Below are 21,600 nucleotides of genomic sequence, written 5' to 3'. Positions count from 1 at the left end.
GAAAGAGAGAGAAAGAGAGAGGGAGAGAGACAGGACAGGCAGGGACAGACAGACAGGAAGAGAGAGATGAGAAGCATCAACTCATAGTTGCGGCACCTTAGTTGTTCATTGATTGCTTTCTCCTATGTGCCTTGACCGGGGGGCTAGAGCTGAGCTAGTGACCCCTTGCTCAAACCAGCGACCTTGGGCTTCAAGTCACCGACCATGGGGTCACATCTATGATCCCACACTCAAGCCAATGACCCCGTGCTCAAGCTGGAGACCTTGAGGTTTCGAACCTGGGTCCTCAGCATCCCGGGTTGACGCTCTATCCACTGTGCCACTGCCTGGTCTGGCTAGAAATCATTCTTAAACTAGACTTCCTACAATACTTCAGCATGGCTTGACTTTTTCCTTTCTTAATCACCCCTGCAAGAGAAGCCCACAGGAGAACTGAACGCAGGCTGAGGGAAAGCGAGAGGGACACGTGCTGCAACCTGGAGAGGACAGCTCCCAGTCTCTCTGGGCGGACATGCGGGCAACAGGGCCTGAGCGGGGCCGCTCACCTTGACCAGATGGGGCGCGTCCTGTCTGTTCAGTTGGTACTGCGGCAGTTGGTCCCAGTGGACTATCCAAGGGTGTCTGAGCACAAGGGCAGCGGTCAATCTCTGATGAGGGTCCACGTGAAGCATCTTTGACACCAGGTCCTGTAATGGGAAGAATAATAATAACACAAGCTTAAACCTTTTTATCTGATTTCTTTTATAGCACTAGATACTTTTGAGCATTTTTCTTTACTATGACACTTTTTTCTTGGTAGTAGGTAGACCCTTGGGCTCAAAGCAATTTGGTCAACAGGACAATTTGTTAAAAAAAAAAAAGGCAAAAACCTAAGTCTCTCCTCCCTGAGTAACAATAATTTTGGTGCATTACAAAGGGCGAATTATCATATTTTATATTTCTTTTCTTTTTCTTGGCTCTTTTTTCCCTTAGGTATCCTGAGGTTTTGACATTTTTTTAAAGACTTATTTATGGTATTACAGAGAAAGGAGAGAGAGGAGAGACGACAGAGCAGAGAGAGGAGAGAAGGAAGGAGAGAACAAGAAGTATCAACTTGTAGTTGCTTCACTTTAGCTGTTCGTTGATTGTTGTATGTGCCTGGCCCGGGCAAGCCCAGGGCTTCGAACCAGTGACCTCAGCATTCCAGGTCAACGCTTTATCCACTGCGCCACCACAGGGCAGGCATACGTTTCCTCATTTTTATAAATTTATTTCTATGTAGCCCTGGCCGGTTGGCTCAGCGGTGGAGCGTCGGCCTGGCGTGCGGGGGACCCGGGTTCGATTCCTGGCCAGGGCACATAGGAGAAGCGCCCATTTGCTTCTCCACCCCCCCCTCCTTCCTCTCTGTCTCTCTCTTCCCCTCCCGCAGCCGAGGCTCCATTGGAGCAGAGATGGCCCGGGCGCTGGGGATGGCTCCTTGGCCTCTGCCCCAGGTGCTGGAGTGGCTCTGGTCGCGGTGGAGCGACGCCCGGGAGGGGCAGAGCGTCACCCCCTGGTGGGCAGAGCGTCAACCCTGGTGGGCGTGCCGGGTGGATCCCAGTCCGGCGCATGCGGGAGTCTGTCTGACTGTCTCTCCCCGTTTCCAGGTTCGGAAAAATACAAAAAAAAAAAATTATTTCTATGTAACTTTTAGCCGCTTATGCCTTTTTGGTGTTGCTGTTAATACTGAAAAGCAGAACTGTCCAACAATAGGAATTTAATTAGAGAGTTTTAAATGCCCCTCCCAAGATTACAGAATTCTATCTATCTACCTACCTACCTACCTACCTACCTACCTACCTACCTACCTATGACATAGACAGACTGGAAGGGAGAGAGGTGAGAAGCATCAATTCTTTGTTGCGGCACCTTAGTTGTTCATTGATTACCTTCTTATATGTGCCTTGACCGTGGGGGCTACAGCAGACCGAGTGACCCCTTGCTCGAGCCAGCGACCTTGGGCTCAAGCTGATGAGCTTTGCTCAAACCAGATGAGCCCGCGCTCAAGCTGGCGACCTTGGGGTTTCAAACCTGGGTCCTCCACGTCCCAGTCTGATGCTCTATCCACTGCGCCCCCACCTGGTCAGGCCAGAATTCTATTTATTTCTACTTCAAAAGCAACTCATGGGCATTACAGAAAAATCAGAAATATACAGAAGCAAAAAAACATGAAGAACACCCAGAATCGTACTTTTCCAGAGAGAAATGCTTTCTATCAAAATGCTTTCTTATGCATGAAACACAGATCCATATATTTGCTATGTAGTAGTTTTATACTCTCTAAAATAACACCATTGCGATTCATAAAAGCCATGTACCATTTACTTCATTTTCATTCAAAATATATCTCCTGTGTATCCATTGAAGGCCGGGCATTCTGCTGGGCACTGGGTATTTGATAGTGAACATGACAGAAAGGACTGTGACCTCAGCAAGCTTTCAGCCCAGTGAGGGAATGCTTTACAAAGCCAACAGCAAGTTCTTTGATGGGATGAGTAAGTGTGAGGCGCAGCTGGAGGAGCACAAGGAGATCTGACCTGAGCAGGGCAGGGTGGTTTTGAAGCGAGTCCTTTAGAGAAGTGTGAGACCTGAAGGACAAGCAGGCCTGGGTTAGAGAAGGAAGGGTAAAACTGCATTTCAGGGAGATTAAGTGGGTTTGCGAGAAAGCTCTCAGGTGGGAGAGAGCCGGTCACATTAAGGATGTGATGTGGCTACAGATAAAGTGGGAGAGGTAAGAAAGGACCAGACCGTGAAGGCCCTTAGAGACCATATTAGCAAGTATGGACTTAAAGCCAACAGTGATGCGGTCAGGTTTGTACTTTAGAGAGATTACTCTCACTAAGTGTGGAGGAAACTGAATTGGAGGGGCAAGCCGGCAGACTCCAGTTTGAGACTGGCAGGAGCATATAGCTTTGGTGGCGGGTATAAAAGATAGAAATACAGATGGAACTGAAGATACTGAAGGGAAAGAGCTGACAGAATCTGGTGGTTAACTAGATACTGGGAATTGGGGAGACATTACTCCAAGTACTCCTGTTATTACATATATATAGTTTTTACTTTTAGTTAACATTAACAGCTAAGAACAGGAATAACTGAACAGAATTAGAAAAAGCAAAAACAATTAAGGACCTCCCTTCCAAATTCTGAGTGTGAGTCAACGTGCTCTAAATGAAGAAGAGGTGGCAGAACTGCCCACAGCACAGCGCAGCTCTCTTATCATTTTACCCAGATCTGTGTTAACCGGCACCTTCTAGCCAAGTCACTCAGCATCCCTTCTGCTCCTGTCCTTCACGGCTACTCCTAAGCTTTCTTTTTAAATGGTGATGCTCCCTGAATTCCATTCATGGCTCTCTTACCGCTCTGCTCAGACCAGCTCATTCATGCTCATGGCTTTAGTTACTACGCACGATGCCAACTACTTTATTTCATTCATTCATTTATTTATTTATTTATTTTTACAGGGACAGAGAGAGTCAGAGAGAGGGATAGACAGGGACAGACAGACAGGAACAGAGAGAGAGAGAGATGAGAAGCATCAATCGTCAGTTTTTCGTTGCGAGACCTTAATTGTTCATTGATTGCTTTCTCATATGTGCCTTGACCACGGGCCTTCAGCAGACTGAGTAACCCCTTGCTCGAGCCAGCGACCTTGGGTCCAAGCTGGTGAGCTTTTTTGCTCAAATCAGATGAGCCCGCACTCAAGCAGGCAAGCTCGGGAACTCGAACCCGGGTCCTCTGCATCCCAGTCTGACGCTCTACCCACTGCGCCACCACCTGGTCAGGCATGATGCCAACTACTAACTTACATTGTCCACCCCAGACTTCGCTGCTAAGATCTACACCCATATCGCCAGTTGCCTAGTGGACATATATCTCTTAACTATGCATCACAGAAGCTTTTCAAATTCATTATCTAAATCGGCAATCATCACTCCTCTCCAAACTACTTCTTTTGTATTCCACGTTTTGGTGAAGGACACCCCCCCCCCCATTTACCTGAGGAAATGCACACTGCACACTCGATATTGGCTTCTCTTTTGCTTATGTCCAATAAACCAGAGTCTATTTTGTCTCCTAAATTTATCTTCCATTTGGTGCAAATCCCACAACTGTTATGGTTCAGGGGTAGTCTACCTTTTTATACCTATTGCCCACTTTTGTATCTCTGTTAGTAGTAAAATTTTCTAACTGCCCACCAGTCCCACAGTCATGGTGATTTATAAAGTAGGGAAGTAACTTTACTTTATAAAATTTATAGAGCAGAGTTACAGCAAGTTAAAGCATATAATAATAATTACTTATCAAGTACTTTATGTCAAATTTTTGCTAAGTTTGGCAGAATAAATCTTTATAAAACAACTTACTATAGTTAAATCTATCTTTTTATTTATACTTTGGTTGCTCTGCTACCACCCACCATGAAAGCTGGAACGCCCACTAGTGGGTGGTAGGGACCAGGTTGACTACCACTGGTTTAGATACTCGTCATTCGTGACCCAAAATATTACAAAACCTTATCTGTAATGCCCCTAATATTAGGTCAGTAAAGACTAGATGAAATAATACAGTAAGAATGTCAGCACAGTCCTTAAAACATAAGTGTTCAAAATGGTAGCTATGGTCCTAGTCTTCTCAAAGCCATATATGACACGTATGTTTCATATGCTTGATGACATTCATGTGTGTAACTTGATCTTGAGGGGACATACCAGATTGAGAGTCCTCTCTTCCAATTTTGTGGGTATTCACTATATTATATCATGCATGTAATTACAAGCCTTTTTTTTTTGTATTTTTCTGAAGCTGGAAACAGGGAGAGACAGTCAGACAGACTCCCGCATGCGCCCAACTGGGATCCACCCGGCACGCCCACCAGGGGTGACACTCTGCCCACCAGGAGGCGATGCTCTGCCCCTCTGGGGCATCGCTCTGCCATGACCAGAACCACTCTAGCGCCTGGGGCAGAGGCCAAGGAGCCATCCCCAGCGCCCGGGCCATCTCCGCTCCAATGGAGCCTCGGCTGCGGGAGGGGAAGAGAGAGACAGAGAGGAAGGAGGGGGGGTGGAGAAGCAAATGGGCGCTTCTCCTATGTGCCCTGGCCGGGAATCGAACCCGGGTCCCCCGCACGCCAGGCTGACGCTCCACCGCTGAGCCAACTGGCCAGGGCCACAAGCCTTTTTTAAAAAAAATTCAGTGAGAGAAGGGGAGGCAGAGGCAGATGCCTGCGTGTGCCCCAATCAGGATCCACAAAGCATGCTCACTAGGGGGTGATACCCTGCCCATCTGGGGCATTGCTTCATTGTTCAGCAACTGAACTCTTCTTAGTGCCTGAGGTGGAGGCTATGGAGCCATCCTCAGCACCCATGGCCAACTCACTCCAATCAAGTCATGGCTGCAGGAGGGGAAGAGAGATTGGGAGAGAGAGAGAGAGAGAGAGAGAGAGAGAGAGAGAGAAGCAAGAGGTGGAGGAGTGGAGAAGCAGATGGGCCCTGATCGGGAATCGAACCTGGGACCATCCATGCATGGGGCCAATAGTCTACTGCTGAGCCAACTGGCCAGGGCTACAAGTCTTAACTAAACAAATGAGCAAAAATTATTATGAAAATGGCATTTATAAGATACGCTGTGAAATGGATGCAGTGTTTTCTGCTCTATCTGTATCTCCTCCTCATCTGTGTTTCTCTCTCATTCAAAAAAGCCAACTGGAATGCAAGTGAATGAGAACCAAATTATAGAAATTAAAGAAATAGCCTTGACTCACTTTAATTTATTAAAAAAGCAAGCAATGTTTAAACTCTGGTACTTGATTTGGTAACATTACTTGGTATGCCCCACAACTGATTATGACAAGTTTGTGGCAAACTCCATGGATAAAAATTATTGCTTCATGCCTGACTGGGTGGTGGCACAGTGGATAGAGTATCAAACTGGGATGCAGAGGACCCAGGTTTGAAACCCCGAGGTAGCCGGCTTGAGCATGGGCTCATCCAACTTGAGTGCAGTCTCACCAGCTTGAGCGTGGGATGACCGACATGACCCCAAGGTTGCTGGCTTGAGCCCAAGGTTGCTGGCTTGAGCAAGGGCTCACTCGTTCTTCTGTAGCCCCCTGGTCAAGGCATATATGAGAGAGCAATCAATGATCAACTAAGTTTCTGCAATGAAGATCTGATGTTTCTCAACTCTCTCCATTCCTGTCTGTCTGCCCTCTCTGTCTCTGTCACACACACAAAAATAATTACTGCATCACAGAGTGAACTTAAAAAAGGAAAATCACTGTAGCGCTTAACTTTTTCAATAGTTTCCCAATACCTAGATAAACCCTAAATCCTGAGCATGACCTACAATGCCTTCCATAATCTGGGGTTTTTTTTGTATTTTTCTGAAGCTGGAAACGGGGAGGCAGTCAGACTCCCGCATGCGCCTGACCGGGATCCACCCGGCATGCCCACCAGGGGGCAATGCTGTGCCCATCTGGGACGTTGCTCTGCCGCAATCAGAGCCACTCTAGCGCCTGAGGCAGAGGCCACGGAGCCATCCCCAGCGCCCGGGCCATCTTTGCTCCAATGGAGCCTTGGCTGCGGGAGGGGAAGAGAGAGAGAAGAAGGAGAGAGGGAGGGGTGGAGAAGCATATGGGCGCTTCTCCTGTGTGCCCTGGCCGGGAATTGAACCCGGGACTCCTGTGCGCCAGGCCGACGCTCTACCACTGAGCCAACCAGCCAGGGCCCATAATCTGGGTTTATTGGTTACCATCTTACATACACGTAACCTGGACTAGTCATATCAAACTCCTCGAATCTCCCTGGACAAATTCGGCCTCTCCTATGGCATCATGACCATGAACAGCATGTGCTGATCCCTCAGCCTGGAATAAACTTACATCGTACTCTTCCCCAAAATTACCTGGAAAACCCCTCATGGCTTCTGAAAAACTTTTCCTGAAATCTTTCTGACTGAGGATCATCTGTGACTTCTTTAACACAGAAAAGGTACCACTGTAACAGCACATGTGATACTAGTTGGCCATTTCCCAACTAGACTGCGAGTGACCTACAACCAAGAATTCTGAGTCATATCATTTACTCCTGGAGAATTCACTTATTAACTAAGCACAGTGTCGGTGATCAACACATAAATTAAAAAGGGAACAAGTATCCAGAAAAAAATGATTTGGATTAAGAAATTTTATTGTTAAAAAGGAAAAGGCTAACATTTAATTTTTTTTTCTTCTAGAGCAACTTTTATTATTTTTTATCGAATTTATTGGGGTGACACTGGTTAACATAATTATATAGGTATAACATTTCGTTTTATTTATTTATTTATTTTTGTATTTTTCTGAAGTTGGAAATGGGGAGGCAGTCAGACAGACTCCCACATGCGCCCGACCGGGATCCAGCCGGCACGCCCACCAGAGGGCGATGCTCTGCCCATCTGGGGCGTCGCTCTGTTGTCACCAGAGCCACTCTAGCGCCTGAGGCAGAGGCCTAAGCCATCCCCAGCTCCAGGGCCATCTTTGCTCCAATGGAGCCTTGGCTGCAGGAGGGGAAGAGAGAGACAGAGAGGAAGGAGAGGGGGAGGGGTGGAGAAGCAGATGGGTGCTTCTCCTGTGTGCCCTGGCTGGGAATTGAACCCGGGACTTCCGCACGCCAGGACGATGCTCTACCACTGAGCCAACTGGCCAGGGCCTGACATTTCATTTTAAATGTTTATTTTTATTGATTTTAGAGAGAGAAGAAGGGAAAGAGAGAGAGAGACAGGAACATTGACCTGTTCCTGCATGTGCCCTGACTGGAAATTGAACCTACAACAACTGTGCTTCAGGACGATGCTATAAGCAACTGAGCTACAGGAGCAGGCCATCAGGTATAACATTTCGTTTTAAATGCAATTACAAAACCAAATATTGTCTATGTAGACATTAAACTGATTAGTTGAGGCTTCATTTCCATGCCAAAAGTATCTATAAATTTTGAAATACCCTAATTACTTAAACAATCACATCAACTCAATTTTCCACCTCTATGAAGAATCAGCAAGCACTTTTACCAGTATGTATCTTATGCTTTTCTTATTTTGAAGTAGAAAAAAGAGAATTTTCAATGAATAGAGTGAAACTAGAGTAAAGATGAAAAGCAAGACAGTGCCGTTCAGGGGATGGCAAATCTTCCAGTACGGAAGGCTTTCCAACTGGGTTTCAAGCTGACCCTATAAAACTACACTAATCTTTACTGTGAAAAAGAGAAGACCAAAAAGAGAGCACAGTACAGTTGTTCTAGGGATTGAGGGCTTTGGAATCAGCTACTTAGCCTGGAACGCCCACATATATCTGGTGTGTAACTATGGACAACTTCACACTAATATTCTGGGCCTTGGTTTCCTTCTGGGAAATGGGGATCCCACCACCCATTTTACAGGGTTAAGAGCATTAAACGGATAATTTTGCTGAAGTGCAGCATGAAGCGCAGAGCAGGCACACACTCCATGAATACTAACTACCACTATAATTCTCATCATCTCCTCAACAAGAAGTAACCTTAATGTATAGGTAATAAAACCAAATCAAAGCCTTTTTTAAAGAAACAAAATAACTGGTCCATTTTTTGAGTTCAAGTTATTTGGTAACATCACTTCAAAATACTACTTTATGAACAAGGTTCTGATTGACCTTGTCTATTCTCCTGAAGGGTTATGAAAACTGACCTTCGCTGTGTCTGAAACGGAATTCCAGTAGCCGCCGCTGAGGGAGAACTTCCCGCTGCCGATGCGTGCCAGTATCTCCTCTGGGGTATCGTCAGGGCCATTCGCAAACGGGGTGTAACTAGTTTATAATCAAATTAAAATGTGAATGCACGAAATTGAGTTTTTGGTTGGTGAGCTTTCTATTTATTTGCAGTGTCCCAAAGTCCTTTGAGTAATTCAATTAATGTCATATTTAAAGTGAAAGCTATTGACAGGAAGCCCCACAAAGCACCGGGCCAAGGTATGTTACAAAATAGTGATTAGATTTAATATATAAAAGTATAAATACTTTAAGATACAAGAGTGAAAAAAGGTATGGAAAAATCAATGTAAGACCTCAAGACGTTAATAAACAGTACACTATAGAAAATTAGTAATGATACAGATATAAATGTGGCATATATCTATAGATATACATATGCACGATTGTATTATTAGGAAATGAGAGCCCATAAGGAGAAAAGTATTACAACAAAGATTGACTGATAAACTACATAACAGAAATAAGACATTGAGGACTAAATGCTTACGGCGTCTAGTCTACACTCACCCAGTAAGCATTGTGTAGAGAAGGACACCAAGACTCCAAATATCACAGGCAGCATCATAGCCTTGTCGTTTCAAAACCTAGAAAAAGTCAAAATTAGTACGAACATACCACTGTTTATCGTATAGGTTTAGATAGGTTGTGGGAATGGAATTATATCTAAGTCAATACATATAAAAAAAACCCCCAAAACCCCCTCAACAGAACATGATTAACAAACAAGACAATATATTAATTCCATTCTAGAACCTTTTACTACTAACAATTTATATGTACATATAAATTTTGGTACTTTTGTTTGTTTTTTTAGGATTTTATTTATTGAATTTCTGTTTTAGAAAGAGAGCGAGAGTGGGGGGGAAGGGAGGGAGGAGGAATGGGAAGTATCGCTCTTCATATGTGCCTTGACCAGGCAAGCCTGGGGTTTTGAACCAGCGACCTCAGTGTTCTAGGCTGACGCTTTATCCACTGCACCACCACAGGTCAGTTAAATTTTGGTATTTGAATTAGCATTTATTGAATGCTGCTTTGGTTCATAGAGAACTATAAAATAAATCGAAGGTAAGTTTTTTATTTAAATGAATGTATATTTATACGGGGCTACAGAAATGGCCACATAACACAGCACTTTTTAAGAACACATATAATAGTACAAATGATACAGTATAAAACTGTACTTTTATATATAATATGTAATTTGATTCACTCAAGCACTCAACCATCACCAACTATAATCAGGCATGAACTGTGACATACAAAACAACTGGTTTTCTTAAGAAAATTCGAATCTGGCAGGGAAATGAACATGCAGGGTGGGGCAAAGTAGGCTTCCAGTTGTTCGTATGGAAAATACAGTAACAAATAGTGATACAAGAATAAATTCTGTGTTTCACGTACTCAAGACTGCAAACCTTTTGTCTCACCCTGTATATGGAGTTAACAATTCAACATGAAAGTATCATAATGTTATGCCTAAAGTACTCTGGGTATAAGGATGAGAAAGCAATTCATTTTTTCAGCAAGAGAGAGAGGGACAGACAGACAGAAAAAGAAATGAGAAGCATCAACTTGTTGTTGCAGCCCCTTAGTTGTTCATTGATTGCTTTCTCATATGTGCCTTGACCTGGGGACTCCAGCTAAGCCAGTGACCCCTTGCTCAAGCCAGCGACCTTGGACTCAAGCCAGTGACCTTCAGGCTCAAGCCAGTGACCTCAGGGTTTTGAACCTGGGTCCTCAGCATTCCCAGTCAACATCCACTGTGCCACACTGCCTGGTCAAGCAGCAATTCATTCTTTATATAAGGAAAGGAGAAAGGCTAGGGGACAGCCTGCTTGTACTGTGCCCATAAGTATGAATTCAGGCCCTGGCTGGTAGGCTCAGTGGATAGAGCATCAGCCCAGCACACAGACGTCTTGGGTTTGATTTCCAGTCAGGCCACATATAGGAAGCAACCATTTGCTTCTCTTCCTCTCCTGCTCCCCTTTCTCTCTCTCTTCCCCTCCCACAGCAAGTGGATTGATTGGCCTGAGCACCGGCCCCAGGCACTGAGGATAGATCGGTTGATTCGAGCATCAGCCTCAGATGAGGGATGCTGGTGGATCCCAGTTGGGGTGCATGTGGGAGTCTATCTCCCCTCCTCTCTGGTAAAAAAAGAAAAAAAAGAGTTCAGGAGGCAAAGGGCGAAGGTGGGGAGGGAGAGGACAAAGGGCAGAGGCAAGAGCACAGCATAGTTAGTGACAGTCTTATATGGCCAGATCTCCAGGCAGAGGATATTAGAGAGAGACCAGAGAAACCGAAGGGCTTTTACACATAAATTGAAAAGGAATTTAGATTTTTTTTCTGTAGGCAATCAGATGTCACTGAAGCATTAAACAGGAAAATTAAATAAGTAGCTAGGTATACCAGAAACAACTGAAGGTACAGAGGAAATGCTGGCAAGAAGAGAGACTAGAGACAAGGCCTCCCGACAGGAAGCAATTTCTAGCAAACTCAGTGAAGGGCTGTGAGAACCTGCACAGTGGCGACTGGAGGTATAGGGCCAGGGGAAAAGGGTCTAAAATAGGGAACAAAATGGAAAAGATATGGTGACAGACTGGATGTGGAGAAATGATAGAGAGATTTCAGGAGGCTTCAGAGGTTTAATCTGGACAACTAAATGGAGAAAAGTAGAAGACAAAGAATTAACAGAGCAGGTGTAGGGCCTGGCCTGTGGTGGCGCAGTGGGTAAAGCACTGACCTGGAACGCTGAGGTCGCGGGTTGGAACTGTGGGCTTGCCTGGTCAGGGCACAAATGGGAGTTGATGCTTCCTGCTCCTTCCCCTTTCTCTCTCTCTTGCTCTCTCTCATTCTATCACTCTAGCACTCTCTCTCTCTAAAATTAATAAAGTCTTAAAAAAAAAGAAACAGGCCTAAAATAAATAAATAAAAGATCAGGTGTAGTCTGATCAATGATGGTGCAGTGGATAGAGCACTAACCTGGGACGCTGAGGCCCCAGGTTCGAGACCCTGAGGTCACCGGCTTGAGCACAGGCTCATTCAATTTGAGTGCAGATTCACCAACTCCAGTGTGGGGTTGCTGGCTGGAGTGTGGGATCCCGCTGGCTTGAGCCCAAGATCGCTAGTTTGAGCAAGGGATCACCGGCTCAGCTGTTCACTCTCCCCACCCCCCCTAAAGGCACATGTGAGAAGCAGTCAATGAATAACTAAGGTGATGCAACTATGAGTTAATGCTTCTCATCTCTCTCCACCCTCTTTATCTCCCTTCCTCTCCCCTTCTCTTAAAAAAAAAAGAACAATCAAATATAAGTAAAGTTTTGTTTTTTATTTAAATGAGAGGAGAGGAGATAGAGAGACAGACTCCTGCATGCTCCCTGACTGGGATCCCTCCGGCAACCCCTGTCCAGGGCCAATGCTTGAATCAACTGAGCTATCCTCAGTGCCTGGAACTGATGTCCGAAACAATTGAGACACTGGCTGTGGGAGAAGAAGAGGAAAAGAAGGGGAGAGGGAGGGGACAAGAAGCACATGGTTGCTTCTTATGTGTGCCCTGACCAGGGATCAATTCTGGGATGTCTGCATACTGGGCCCACTCTACCACTGAGCCAACCAGCCAGGACCCATAGTTAATTCTTTTTCTTTTTTTTCTGATAGAGACAGTCAGAGAGAGGGACAGACAGGAACAGACAGACAAGAAGGGAGAGAGATGAGAAGCATCAATTCTTTGTTGCAGCACCTTAGTTGTTCATTGATTGCTTTCTCACATGTGCCTTGGCCGGGGGGGCTACGGCAGACCGAGTGACCCCTTGCTCAAGTCAGCGACCCTGGGTTCAAGCTGGTGAGCCTTACTCAAACCAGATGAGCCTGCGCTCAAGCTGGTGACCTCGGGGTCTCGAACCTGGGTCCTCTACATACCAGTCTGACGTTCCATTCACTGTGCCACCGCCTGGTCAGGCTAAATTTTTTCTTTTTAACATAGTGATAAAAAAAGTAGAAAATCTTGACAAAGCAGTGGATTTTATATTTATTATAATGGGGAACTGCAATTTCTATAGAAAAGAAGTAACTTGACCAAAACAGTGCTTGAGGAAGACTTTAGTAGATGTGCAACTCTCTTGTGGAGGGACCAGAGAATGGCAAGAGGGAGTGATGTGCACCTGGGCCGTGGCAGCCACTAGGGGGCGGAAGGGGAGCTGGCGAGGGCTCAGCTCTGTGAACAGAACCCTGAACTGATTTTTACGGATAACAGATGGTAACTAGTTATGTAGCTAAAGACAAGAAGAGACCATGTTTTAGCCTTGCAGATACAAGAACACAGTGATAAAACCAGGGGGAAAGAAGGATAATAGCAAGGATGGAAAATAAGCCAGTTTCCATTTATTTCCATGAACGGACAAGCAGAAAAGTGTTAGTGATAGTACACAGCTACAGAAAAAAGAGCAGAAAGATTATAGGTAATAGTGGGTTGTTGACAGAACGAACTATCAACAGAAGAAAGAACTGCTATATTATTCTAATTATTTGTTCAGTAAGTCTTCAATTAAACAACTATTAAATTATTCTATATTAAACACAGCAAATGAGGGGTTTTTTTGTATTTTTCTGAAGCTGGAAACGGGGAGAGACAGTCAGACAGACTCCTGCATGCGCCCGACCGGAATCCATCCCGCACGCCCACCAGGGGGCGACGCTCTGCCCACCAGGGGGCAATGGGCGTCGCTCTGTTGTGACCAGAGCCACTCTAGCGCCTGGGGCAGAGGCCAAGGAGCCATCCCCAGCACCCAGGCCATCTTTGCTCCAATGGAGCCTTGGCTGCGGGAGGGGAAGAGAGAGACAGAGAGGAAGGAGAGGGGGAGGAGTGGAGAAGCAGATGGGCGCTTCTCCTGTGTGCCCTGGCCGGGAATCGAACCAGGGACTTCTGCATGCCAGGCCGACGCTCTACCACTGAGCCAACTGGCCAGGGCCTGCAAATGAGTTTTTAAATATGCTGAAATACTGGCCCTGGCCAGTTTGCTCAGTGGTAGAGCGTGGGCCTGGTGTGTGGAAGTCCTGGGTTTGATTCCCGGCCAGGGCACACAGGAGAAGCGCCTATCTGCTTCTCCACCCTTCCCCCTCCCTTTCTCTCTCTTTCTTCCCCTCCTGCAGCCAAGGTTCCACTGGAGCAAAGTTGGCCCAGGCGCTGAGGACGGCTCCATGGCCTCTACCTTAGGTGCTAGAATGGATCCGGTTGTAATGCCCCAGATGGGCAGAGCATCGCCCTCTAGTGGGCATGCTGGGTGGATCCCGGTAGGGTGCATGTGGGAGTCTAACTGCCTCCCCGCTTCTCACTTCAGAAAAATACAAAAAAAGAAAGCTGAAATACTGCAAGCAAACTATTTCATAATTACCTCTGGTGCAACAAAATTTGCAGTATAACAAGGCGTCATAAGAAGACCATTTTCTGCTCTTAGCTGTTTGGCAAAGCCGAAATCACAAATTCGAACAGATTCTGGATTGCCAGATTCATCCACATACAGAATGTTGCTAGGTTTCAAGTCTCTGTGAACCACCTAAATGAAACAAAGAGGAGCATTTACAATACATTTCCATCTTGAAAATTCTTCATTCAAACCTCTAAGGCAATGCACTTAACAAGGTAATTAAGTGCCAACCTTTAAATTATTCCTACATTATAAAATGCTGATAAATAACTCCAACACAGAACTGGAGGAAAGAGAAGATGAAGAAATAACAGTATTTACCTTTCTTTTCTTGTCCAACTGCGTAAGTGGGTTAAGGAGAAATATAAATAGCAGTAATATCTGTCTCCAGGTCATTCATTCATTAAACAAACATGTACCGAGTGCCTATCATGTGCCAGGGTATTACTGAAGGAGCTTCACATACTCTGGTGAAAAAGACCCATAAGATCCTTGCCTTTACCTGCTAGAAGCTTACACGGTAGTAGAGAAGTAGAGAGATGGGGCATAACTAGGGAAGTCAGGGTCTCTAGAGGAGCTAACATCTGATCTAGAATAGAATGAACAAGCTAGAACTGTGAGGTGCAGTCACTGTAGGTAGTGGGAACAGCCTGTACCATGGGGGTACACAACAAACTTGTGCGGACAGGCTCAATGGATCAGGCAGGGCTTAAGAGTAAAAGGGAGAAAAACTCCAGTTTATGTATTGCCTATCTGATATCCATGCAGCAATGTCACACACACAGAAAGACACCATTCCTTTATAGTTCTGCATTGTTTTCCTCCTTTAATTACCTACTTAGATACTTCTTTTATAAGCCTGACACTCCTCAGTAGACTTATATGTCCCCCCCCCATCAAATTCTGAGTGTATATTCGGATCAGTCATCTCAGCGCTAGTTGCTAACATCCTGAACATGACCTCTCCACATCACTGTAGTAACTTATTGCTGCGGAGGCACCAAGGAAACAACACAGAAGGCTTAGCTGACCACAAAGTCTTAAATGTTTCAGTGAACACTAAGCGCTGCTGATTTCTGGCTACAGTACCAGATGACTCTTAACCAGCTAGAAGTCAAGACGCTCCCGAATTAAATCAAAACAGCCCACTTGTTAACTTCCAGGGCAAAGACAGACAAAATGAGAATAAGTACCGAAAATAAGCTCCTTCAAAAGTAACCTCTTATTTTCTCCTTGCTTCTCACTCCTCCTCCCCTCTTCTGTTCTTTTCCTCCTTCCCTCCCGTCATTTTCTTCTTGTTCTTCCCAATTTCCCTTCTTTTACAAACATGACTTTTTTTTTCTTTTTTGGAGATTGACTAATAACCTTCAGGAAGAAATGAAGAGATCATCCACCAGGCAGAAGCCAAGTGACTATTTGGCCTCATCCATTTGAAGGATTTCCTTTTACAGGTGAATATAACCCATGATCTCTGGTTCTGTTTCTAAGCTTGGAATGGGCCCAGTTCTCAGGAGTACAGAGTGGCCTAGCGAAACAATGCTGAGTCTTCCAGGTCAGAAGATCCCCCCCTCTTTTTCTTGGGAAGCGTAAGAATTTAAAATAAACAAGCTAGAATTTCAAAGTAGCATATCAAGCTTAATGGGAGAAGTTTACACAGAGGAAGAACAGTAGCATAATTCAGCTAAGAGTAGCTATTTTTCCATTATGTGCATAGAGTAGTTTCTTCTACTTTTGTAATTTTAGCTCAAATATGAAGAAAGAAATGGTGAGAAAAAAGATATCTATGTGATGTGTATGCATGTGTGCATATATGTACATATATATTTATAATACATATATATAAATATTAAAAAGACTTACCCCTTGTGCGTGAAGATATTCAACAGTTTTGGTTATAGTAAACAGGACAGCACTGGCCTCTCGTTCAGAGAAAAATTTCTGTCTAAGAATTTTATCCAGCAATTCGCCCCCTTTCATAAGTTCTGTCACTACATACACATATTTTCCATCATCATATACCTATAATAAAAGTCAAAACAAAAATATAAAAAAAAATTGAAATTTTACATGTGCTCAGAACAAAGTTTCGCAAATTAAAGAGAAATCAAAACTTATTTTTATATTCAAGGAAAATTTTACTTATCATGATCAACGGAGTATATAAATCTTGTGGTTTTATACACATAAGAATTTAAAATAGGGCCCTGGCTGGTTGGCTCAGCGGTAGAGCATCGGCCTGGCGTGCGGGGGACCCGGGTTCGATTTCCGGCCAGGGCACATAGGAGAAGTGCCCATTTGCTTCTCCACCCCTCCTCCTCTCCTTCCTCTCTGTCTCTCTCTTCCCCTCCTGCAGCCAAGGCTCCAATGGAGCAAAGATGGCCTGGGCGCTGGGGATGGCTCCTTGGCCTCCGCCCCAGGCGCTAGAGTGGCTCTGGTCGTGGCAGAGTGACGCCCCGGAGGGGCAGAACATCGCCCCCTGGTGGGCAGAGCGTCGCCCCTGGTGGGTGTGCCGGGTGGATCCCGGTCGGGCGCATGCGGGAGTCTGTCTGACTGTCTCTCCTCGTTTCCAGCTTCGGAAAAATGCAAAAAAAAAAAAAAAAAAAAAGGCAAAAAAAGCAAAAAAAAAAAAAAAAAAAAGAAAAGAATTTAAAATAGGAACTGAAATCGACTGTCAGAAAAATACCCTGTGATTTCCTTCTGTGAAACCTCACGCCAGGAAATCAAAGTAACCCTGGGCATTGTATACAAAGACACCGAATGCTGCACTTTGTGCTCGCTCCTTTTCATCTTTCTGTCTACTGCTGAGGGCAGAGACTGGTACAAAGACAGACTCCTGTGATTTCCCGGAACTTCTGCAACTGCAGCAGTTCTATATTTATACACGCAGTACAATGAATTATTCTGGTTTTGGTTAAATTGAAAGTCAAGTTGTGGCAAGAATTAAGTAGGAAGATTAAACAGCAAAGAGAAATTCCACCCCACGCCCACAAGCACACCAGTTTGCCCCGGTGGAGAATGGAGGCTCAGTGTGATTAGGAAGTGCTCTTCTAGGCAGTGCTGAACTGAAATACATACCCCTTTATTAAACCCCAGTCCCTCTTATCCCCCTCAGCACGGAGTAATGCACACCTTTACTTAGCTGCAGAAGAGGTGCCACGTCCTGAGCTCCCAAATACGGAAAAAACAAGGGACTAGTCTGAAAGCTTTTATTCCAGTAGGGACAGACATAGACTTAAGAATTTAAAATATATTGCACATGTTGTAATAAAAGTGGAGAAATTTTTAGAGTTTGGAATTTGAAATGGGGGAAGGGGCAAAGATGTAAAAAATGACAACAGCACAGTTTCCAAGGCAAGGATGAAAGTATTGTTATTTTAGTTTACTGATTTTGTAGAGAGGAAGGATGAGAGAAAGAGAGAGAGAGAGAGAGAGAGTGTATAGGGCTGTTCCTGTCTGTGCCCTGACAGCGGACTGAACCGGAAACCTCTGCACTTTGGGACGACGCTCCAGCCACTGAGCTGTCTGGCCAGGGCTTGAGAGAAAGTATATATTTTCCTATACTTCCTTTTTAATTTACTTGGTTGGATTCTTGGAGGTCATGTTAATTAAAAAGTCACTTAGGTTAAAGAGCTTCACAATTTTAATGGGACTAAGTTAACATTCTCCTTCTAACAATGAGTAGTGAGGTAGTGATATTAATCTGAGGAAACTGCAGTTTAGGTCCTGAAGGAGAAGGGAGGATACGCTGTGGAGTTCACAAAACCTCCGAATCGGAAGGCGGAAGGTTCCTCAGAAGTCCTCTGGCCCAGCCGGCCACATGCCATCTGGTCTATGACAAGTAGATATGGCCTTTGAGTCAATGTGACCACCATCAGCAAGAGAGCAGTTAGTGCTGCCTGGCCAGTTCACAGCCTTTCCCAAGAGCTGTGTTCTGATCAAAGTCATAGGTCGCAGGGAAAGGGTACCTCCTTTGTCCTGGGGGTGGTGCCAGGCAGGCCAGGCTTCCTGGGGGAAGGAATACTTTGGCGCAGCCTTAGATGTGCAGTAGTAGCCAGGTAAGGAAGGACGGAACCATAAATTCAGACAGTGTGGCATGAGAAAGTGAGGAGTGTTTAACAATTTATACACACTACGTACAGTATGTGAGGAAGTGTGAGAATGCTGTGGACGGAGGGAGGCAGGGACCAGCAGTAATGAGGGGTATGAATGGAAGGCAGCAAAGTAACACGGTTAGACAGGAGTGCAGTGCGCTCTGGCAGTATTGTGAAAGACAGTTTGGGGAGTCCATGGAGTGTGAGACTAGTCCATTCTGAATATTAATCAATATCCAAATGGTCTATAAATGCAGATGTTAAAAGCAATAATGTCAACACTGCTTTCCTTATAGCAAAAGTAGAAAAGTTAACTAGATATATTTTTCTTTATTATTGAAATTGTGCTATATATGTTGCTCTCTCTCTCTTTTTTTTTTCTTTTTATTTTTCTGAAGCTGGAAACGGGGAGAGACAGTCAGACAGACTCCCACATGAGCCCGACCGGGATCCACCCGGCACGCCCACCAGGGGCGACGCTCTGCCCACCAGGGGGCGATGCTCTGCCGCGACCAGAGCCACTCTAGCGCCTGGGGCAGAGGCCAAGGAGCCATCCCCAGCGCCCGGGCCGCCCGGGCCATCTTTGCTCCAATGGAGCCTTGGCTGCGGGAGGGGAAGAGAGAGACAGAGAGGAAGGAGGGGGTGGGGGTGGAGAAGCAAATGGGCGCTTCTCCTATGTGCCCTGGCCGGGAATCGAACCCGGGTCCCCCGCATGCCAGGCCGATGCTCTACCGCTGAGCCAACCGGCCAGGGCCTATATGTTGCTCTCAAATCTATTTTTATTTACTACAACAGTCAGTTCTATGTGTACAACATGTTATTTGAAAACATTCCACATGCAAGTTAGACAACTGATTCAAATGTCTACGTTAAAGAATCTACTTACATCCTTTAGAGTAATAATGTTTGGATGCTGTCCATAACGAAGAAGAATTTCAATTTCTTCGGTTGGGTCTCTCTTGCTTTTATCAATGATCTAAAAGGCAAATATTAATCACAAAATCTCATGAACTGTACAGTTATAAACCTTAAGTATTTACAGCTATAGCCCCTGGGTACCATGTTATGCAAACACTCTATATATAAGCCTTTTATTAACCAGTTTTATTCAAGTACCTGGCCAGACTGCCTAATTAAAATTCAAAAGCCAGTCTTAATATAGATGGCAAGGCTGTAAGATCAATTCTATGCCATGAGTCAAATTCCCACCAGGTCTCTCCAGTTTAAGTCTGAAGTAAGTCTAGGACCTACTAAAACTCAAAAGCCTCAAGAAAAGGTACATAGTTAACAGAAACATAATTCTTTCATCCTTAAAAATCTTAAACTTTTGGGAACTCAATTTCTAACTCTGTCAATATAGGTAATTAAGAGAAATAAATAAATATGTATAAAACATCACCTCTAGTATCTGTTTATTCAATTAACTTGACTTCTTTTATTAAAATGAGTCAATGGAATATCCCAATAGTTGTAAGCTACTTATACAAAATTATCAGTTTAGTAGGACAAGCTTATTTTTGAAGCTAGGCAAAAAGCTAAGCAGAAAACCACACCTAGAATTTTACTTGGCTAGAATTATATTTAATTATTATAATAAAACCCTTTAAAATACTAATGAAGCTTTCCAACCCTTTTATGTCAGCTGCTTCTTAATATTCCTCTTAATCATTTAATCTGTTAAAGTAATAGCATATTTGAATAAGGTTTGCATTCATTTCCTCCAAAAGATAGTCTGAAATAAATTTTGTGACTTTCATATTTTCAATTTTAAAACAGCTTAGTAATTAACATAAGCAATAAATACTGAAATGTTCCAGCAACCTAGCTTGCAACTCTCAACAGGAGCCAAATCTGCTCTCTGAAACGGATTTACTTGGCCAACAGTTCTGTATTTGGGAATAGGGAAGACAAGCATAGAGGTGTCCACTGGTAATCAACTGCAAATGACACTATAGAATTAGGCAGATGGATAACCAAGAGGAAAGGGATACAGAACAGACATGCTAATTCAAGGGATATGATCCGGGCTAGTCTTCTGAAAATCAGAACACACCAGAAGTGTTGTTTTTGGCAACATGCACTCTGATCTCCTAATCTCAGGCCAGTTTACATTAAATCCATACTTCTGCTTGCGGATCTTAGATTTGCAGTAATTTCTATAGAATCAAGTTGTGTTGGGATTGGTTTTATGAATTTAAGCCACAAAAACTCACAAATAGCTTCAAGATATTCTCAAGGATTTGGTATAGTGCTCCTGGTTTCTGTAATTCAAAGGGGATCTCAGGACATTTTTACCTTTTTCTCATGTGTTTATGGAGGCAAGATACATCCTTAAACTGTCTACCAAGTACATTATTCACCTTCTTTCATGTAAGCAATTTGAAATTTCCCATGTCCCCAGATTTCACTGAGCAGTGAGTAGGTGATGAGCAATTAAAATCTATTTCTGGTTTATCCTTACAGCTGACAGACAGCCTTGTGGACACTGATGACTCTTTAAAGCAAATAGATTCAAGTTCAGAATAGTAATAACAATTCTTTTGTCTTTTTCTTTTTTTAGACTTTGTTTATTGATTTTTAGAGAGAGGAGAGAGAAAGAATGAAAGAGATGGAGAGAGAGAAGGGGGGAGAAACAGGATGCATTAACTCATAGTAGTTGCTTCCTGTATGTGTCGTGACCAGGCAAGCCCACGGTTTCGAACCAGCAACCTCAGTGTTCCAGGTCGATGCTTTATCCACTGCGCCACCATAGGTCAGGCAGTAATAATAATTTCTATGTGTATATGTCTTCCCAAATAGTTGCTATGCATATATAAAATACATTCATTTTTATTTTTACATATGAAATCATACTATGTATTTAGATAAAAGGATGGATGGATGGATGGTTGGAAGTAATCACAATTAATGCCACTCTCCCACTAACTAAACACGAGCTACCCACACTTACAGATAGTTCTAAGGTTGCATGTAAGTTCAAAGCTTCAGGTATTACTTGAATTGCTTGCAATGGGAGAGCAGAGGCTACCACTCCAAGAGTGAAAAGGCAGAGACTTGAATACTGTGTTTGTTCACTTACAACTAAAGGCTTACAACTCAAACTTTGTCATAGAGCGATGTGAATTGGTTTTGGCTTAGAAAAATTTTCCTGTCTTAGAACATCTGATGAAATTAAAACAGCTAATGATAATAAATTTTATGACAGGGGCTCTTATTCTTTTATTGGTTCATAGATCCTTTTTTTAAAATTTATTAATTTTTAGAGAGGAGAGAGAGTAAGAGAGAG

At 44.1% G+C, this 21,600-nt stretch overlaps 1 protein-coding gene across 5 annotated transcripts in view; it reads right to left on the bottom strand.

Annotated features, from left to right (window-relative positions):
- The window catches only part of RPS6KA3 (ribosomal protein S6 kinase A3), a 116,217-nt gene that overhangs the window by 2,031 nt on the left and 92,586 nt on the right, over positions 1-21,600 (bottom strand). For all 5 annotated transcript variants that reach the window (XM_066248844.1, XM_066248839.1, XM_066248842.1 and 2 more), the window contains 6 exons: positions 19,201-19,290; positions 16,084-16,242; positions 14,191-14,352; positions 9,311-9,387; positions 8,722-8,839; positions 546-686 (listed from right to left, as the gene is read on the bottom strand). In XM_066248844.1, the coding sequence (XP_066104941.1) occupies positions 546-686; positions 8,722-8,839; positions 9,311-9,387; positions 14,191-14,352; positions 16,084-16,242; positions 19,201-19,290 (747 nt within the window). The remainder of the gene's footprint in view (positions 1-545; positions 687-8,721; positions 8,840-9,310; positions 9,388-14,190; positions 14,353-16,083; positions 16,243-19,200; positions 19,291-21,600) is intronic.

The sequence above is a fragment of the Saccopteryx bilineata genome, chromosome X, assembly GCF_036850765.1.
Source record: "Saccopteryx bilineata isolate mSacBil1 chromosome X, mSacBil1_pri_phased_curated, whole genome shotgun sequence".
Taxonomy (NCBI): Eukaryota; Metazoa; Chordata; class Mammalia; order Chiroptera; family Emballonuridae; genus Saccopteryx; species Saccopteryx bilineata.
The sequence above is the reverse complement of the archived record's forward strand: the minus strand, read 5'-3'. Positions and strand labels throughout refer to the sequence as shown.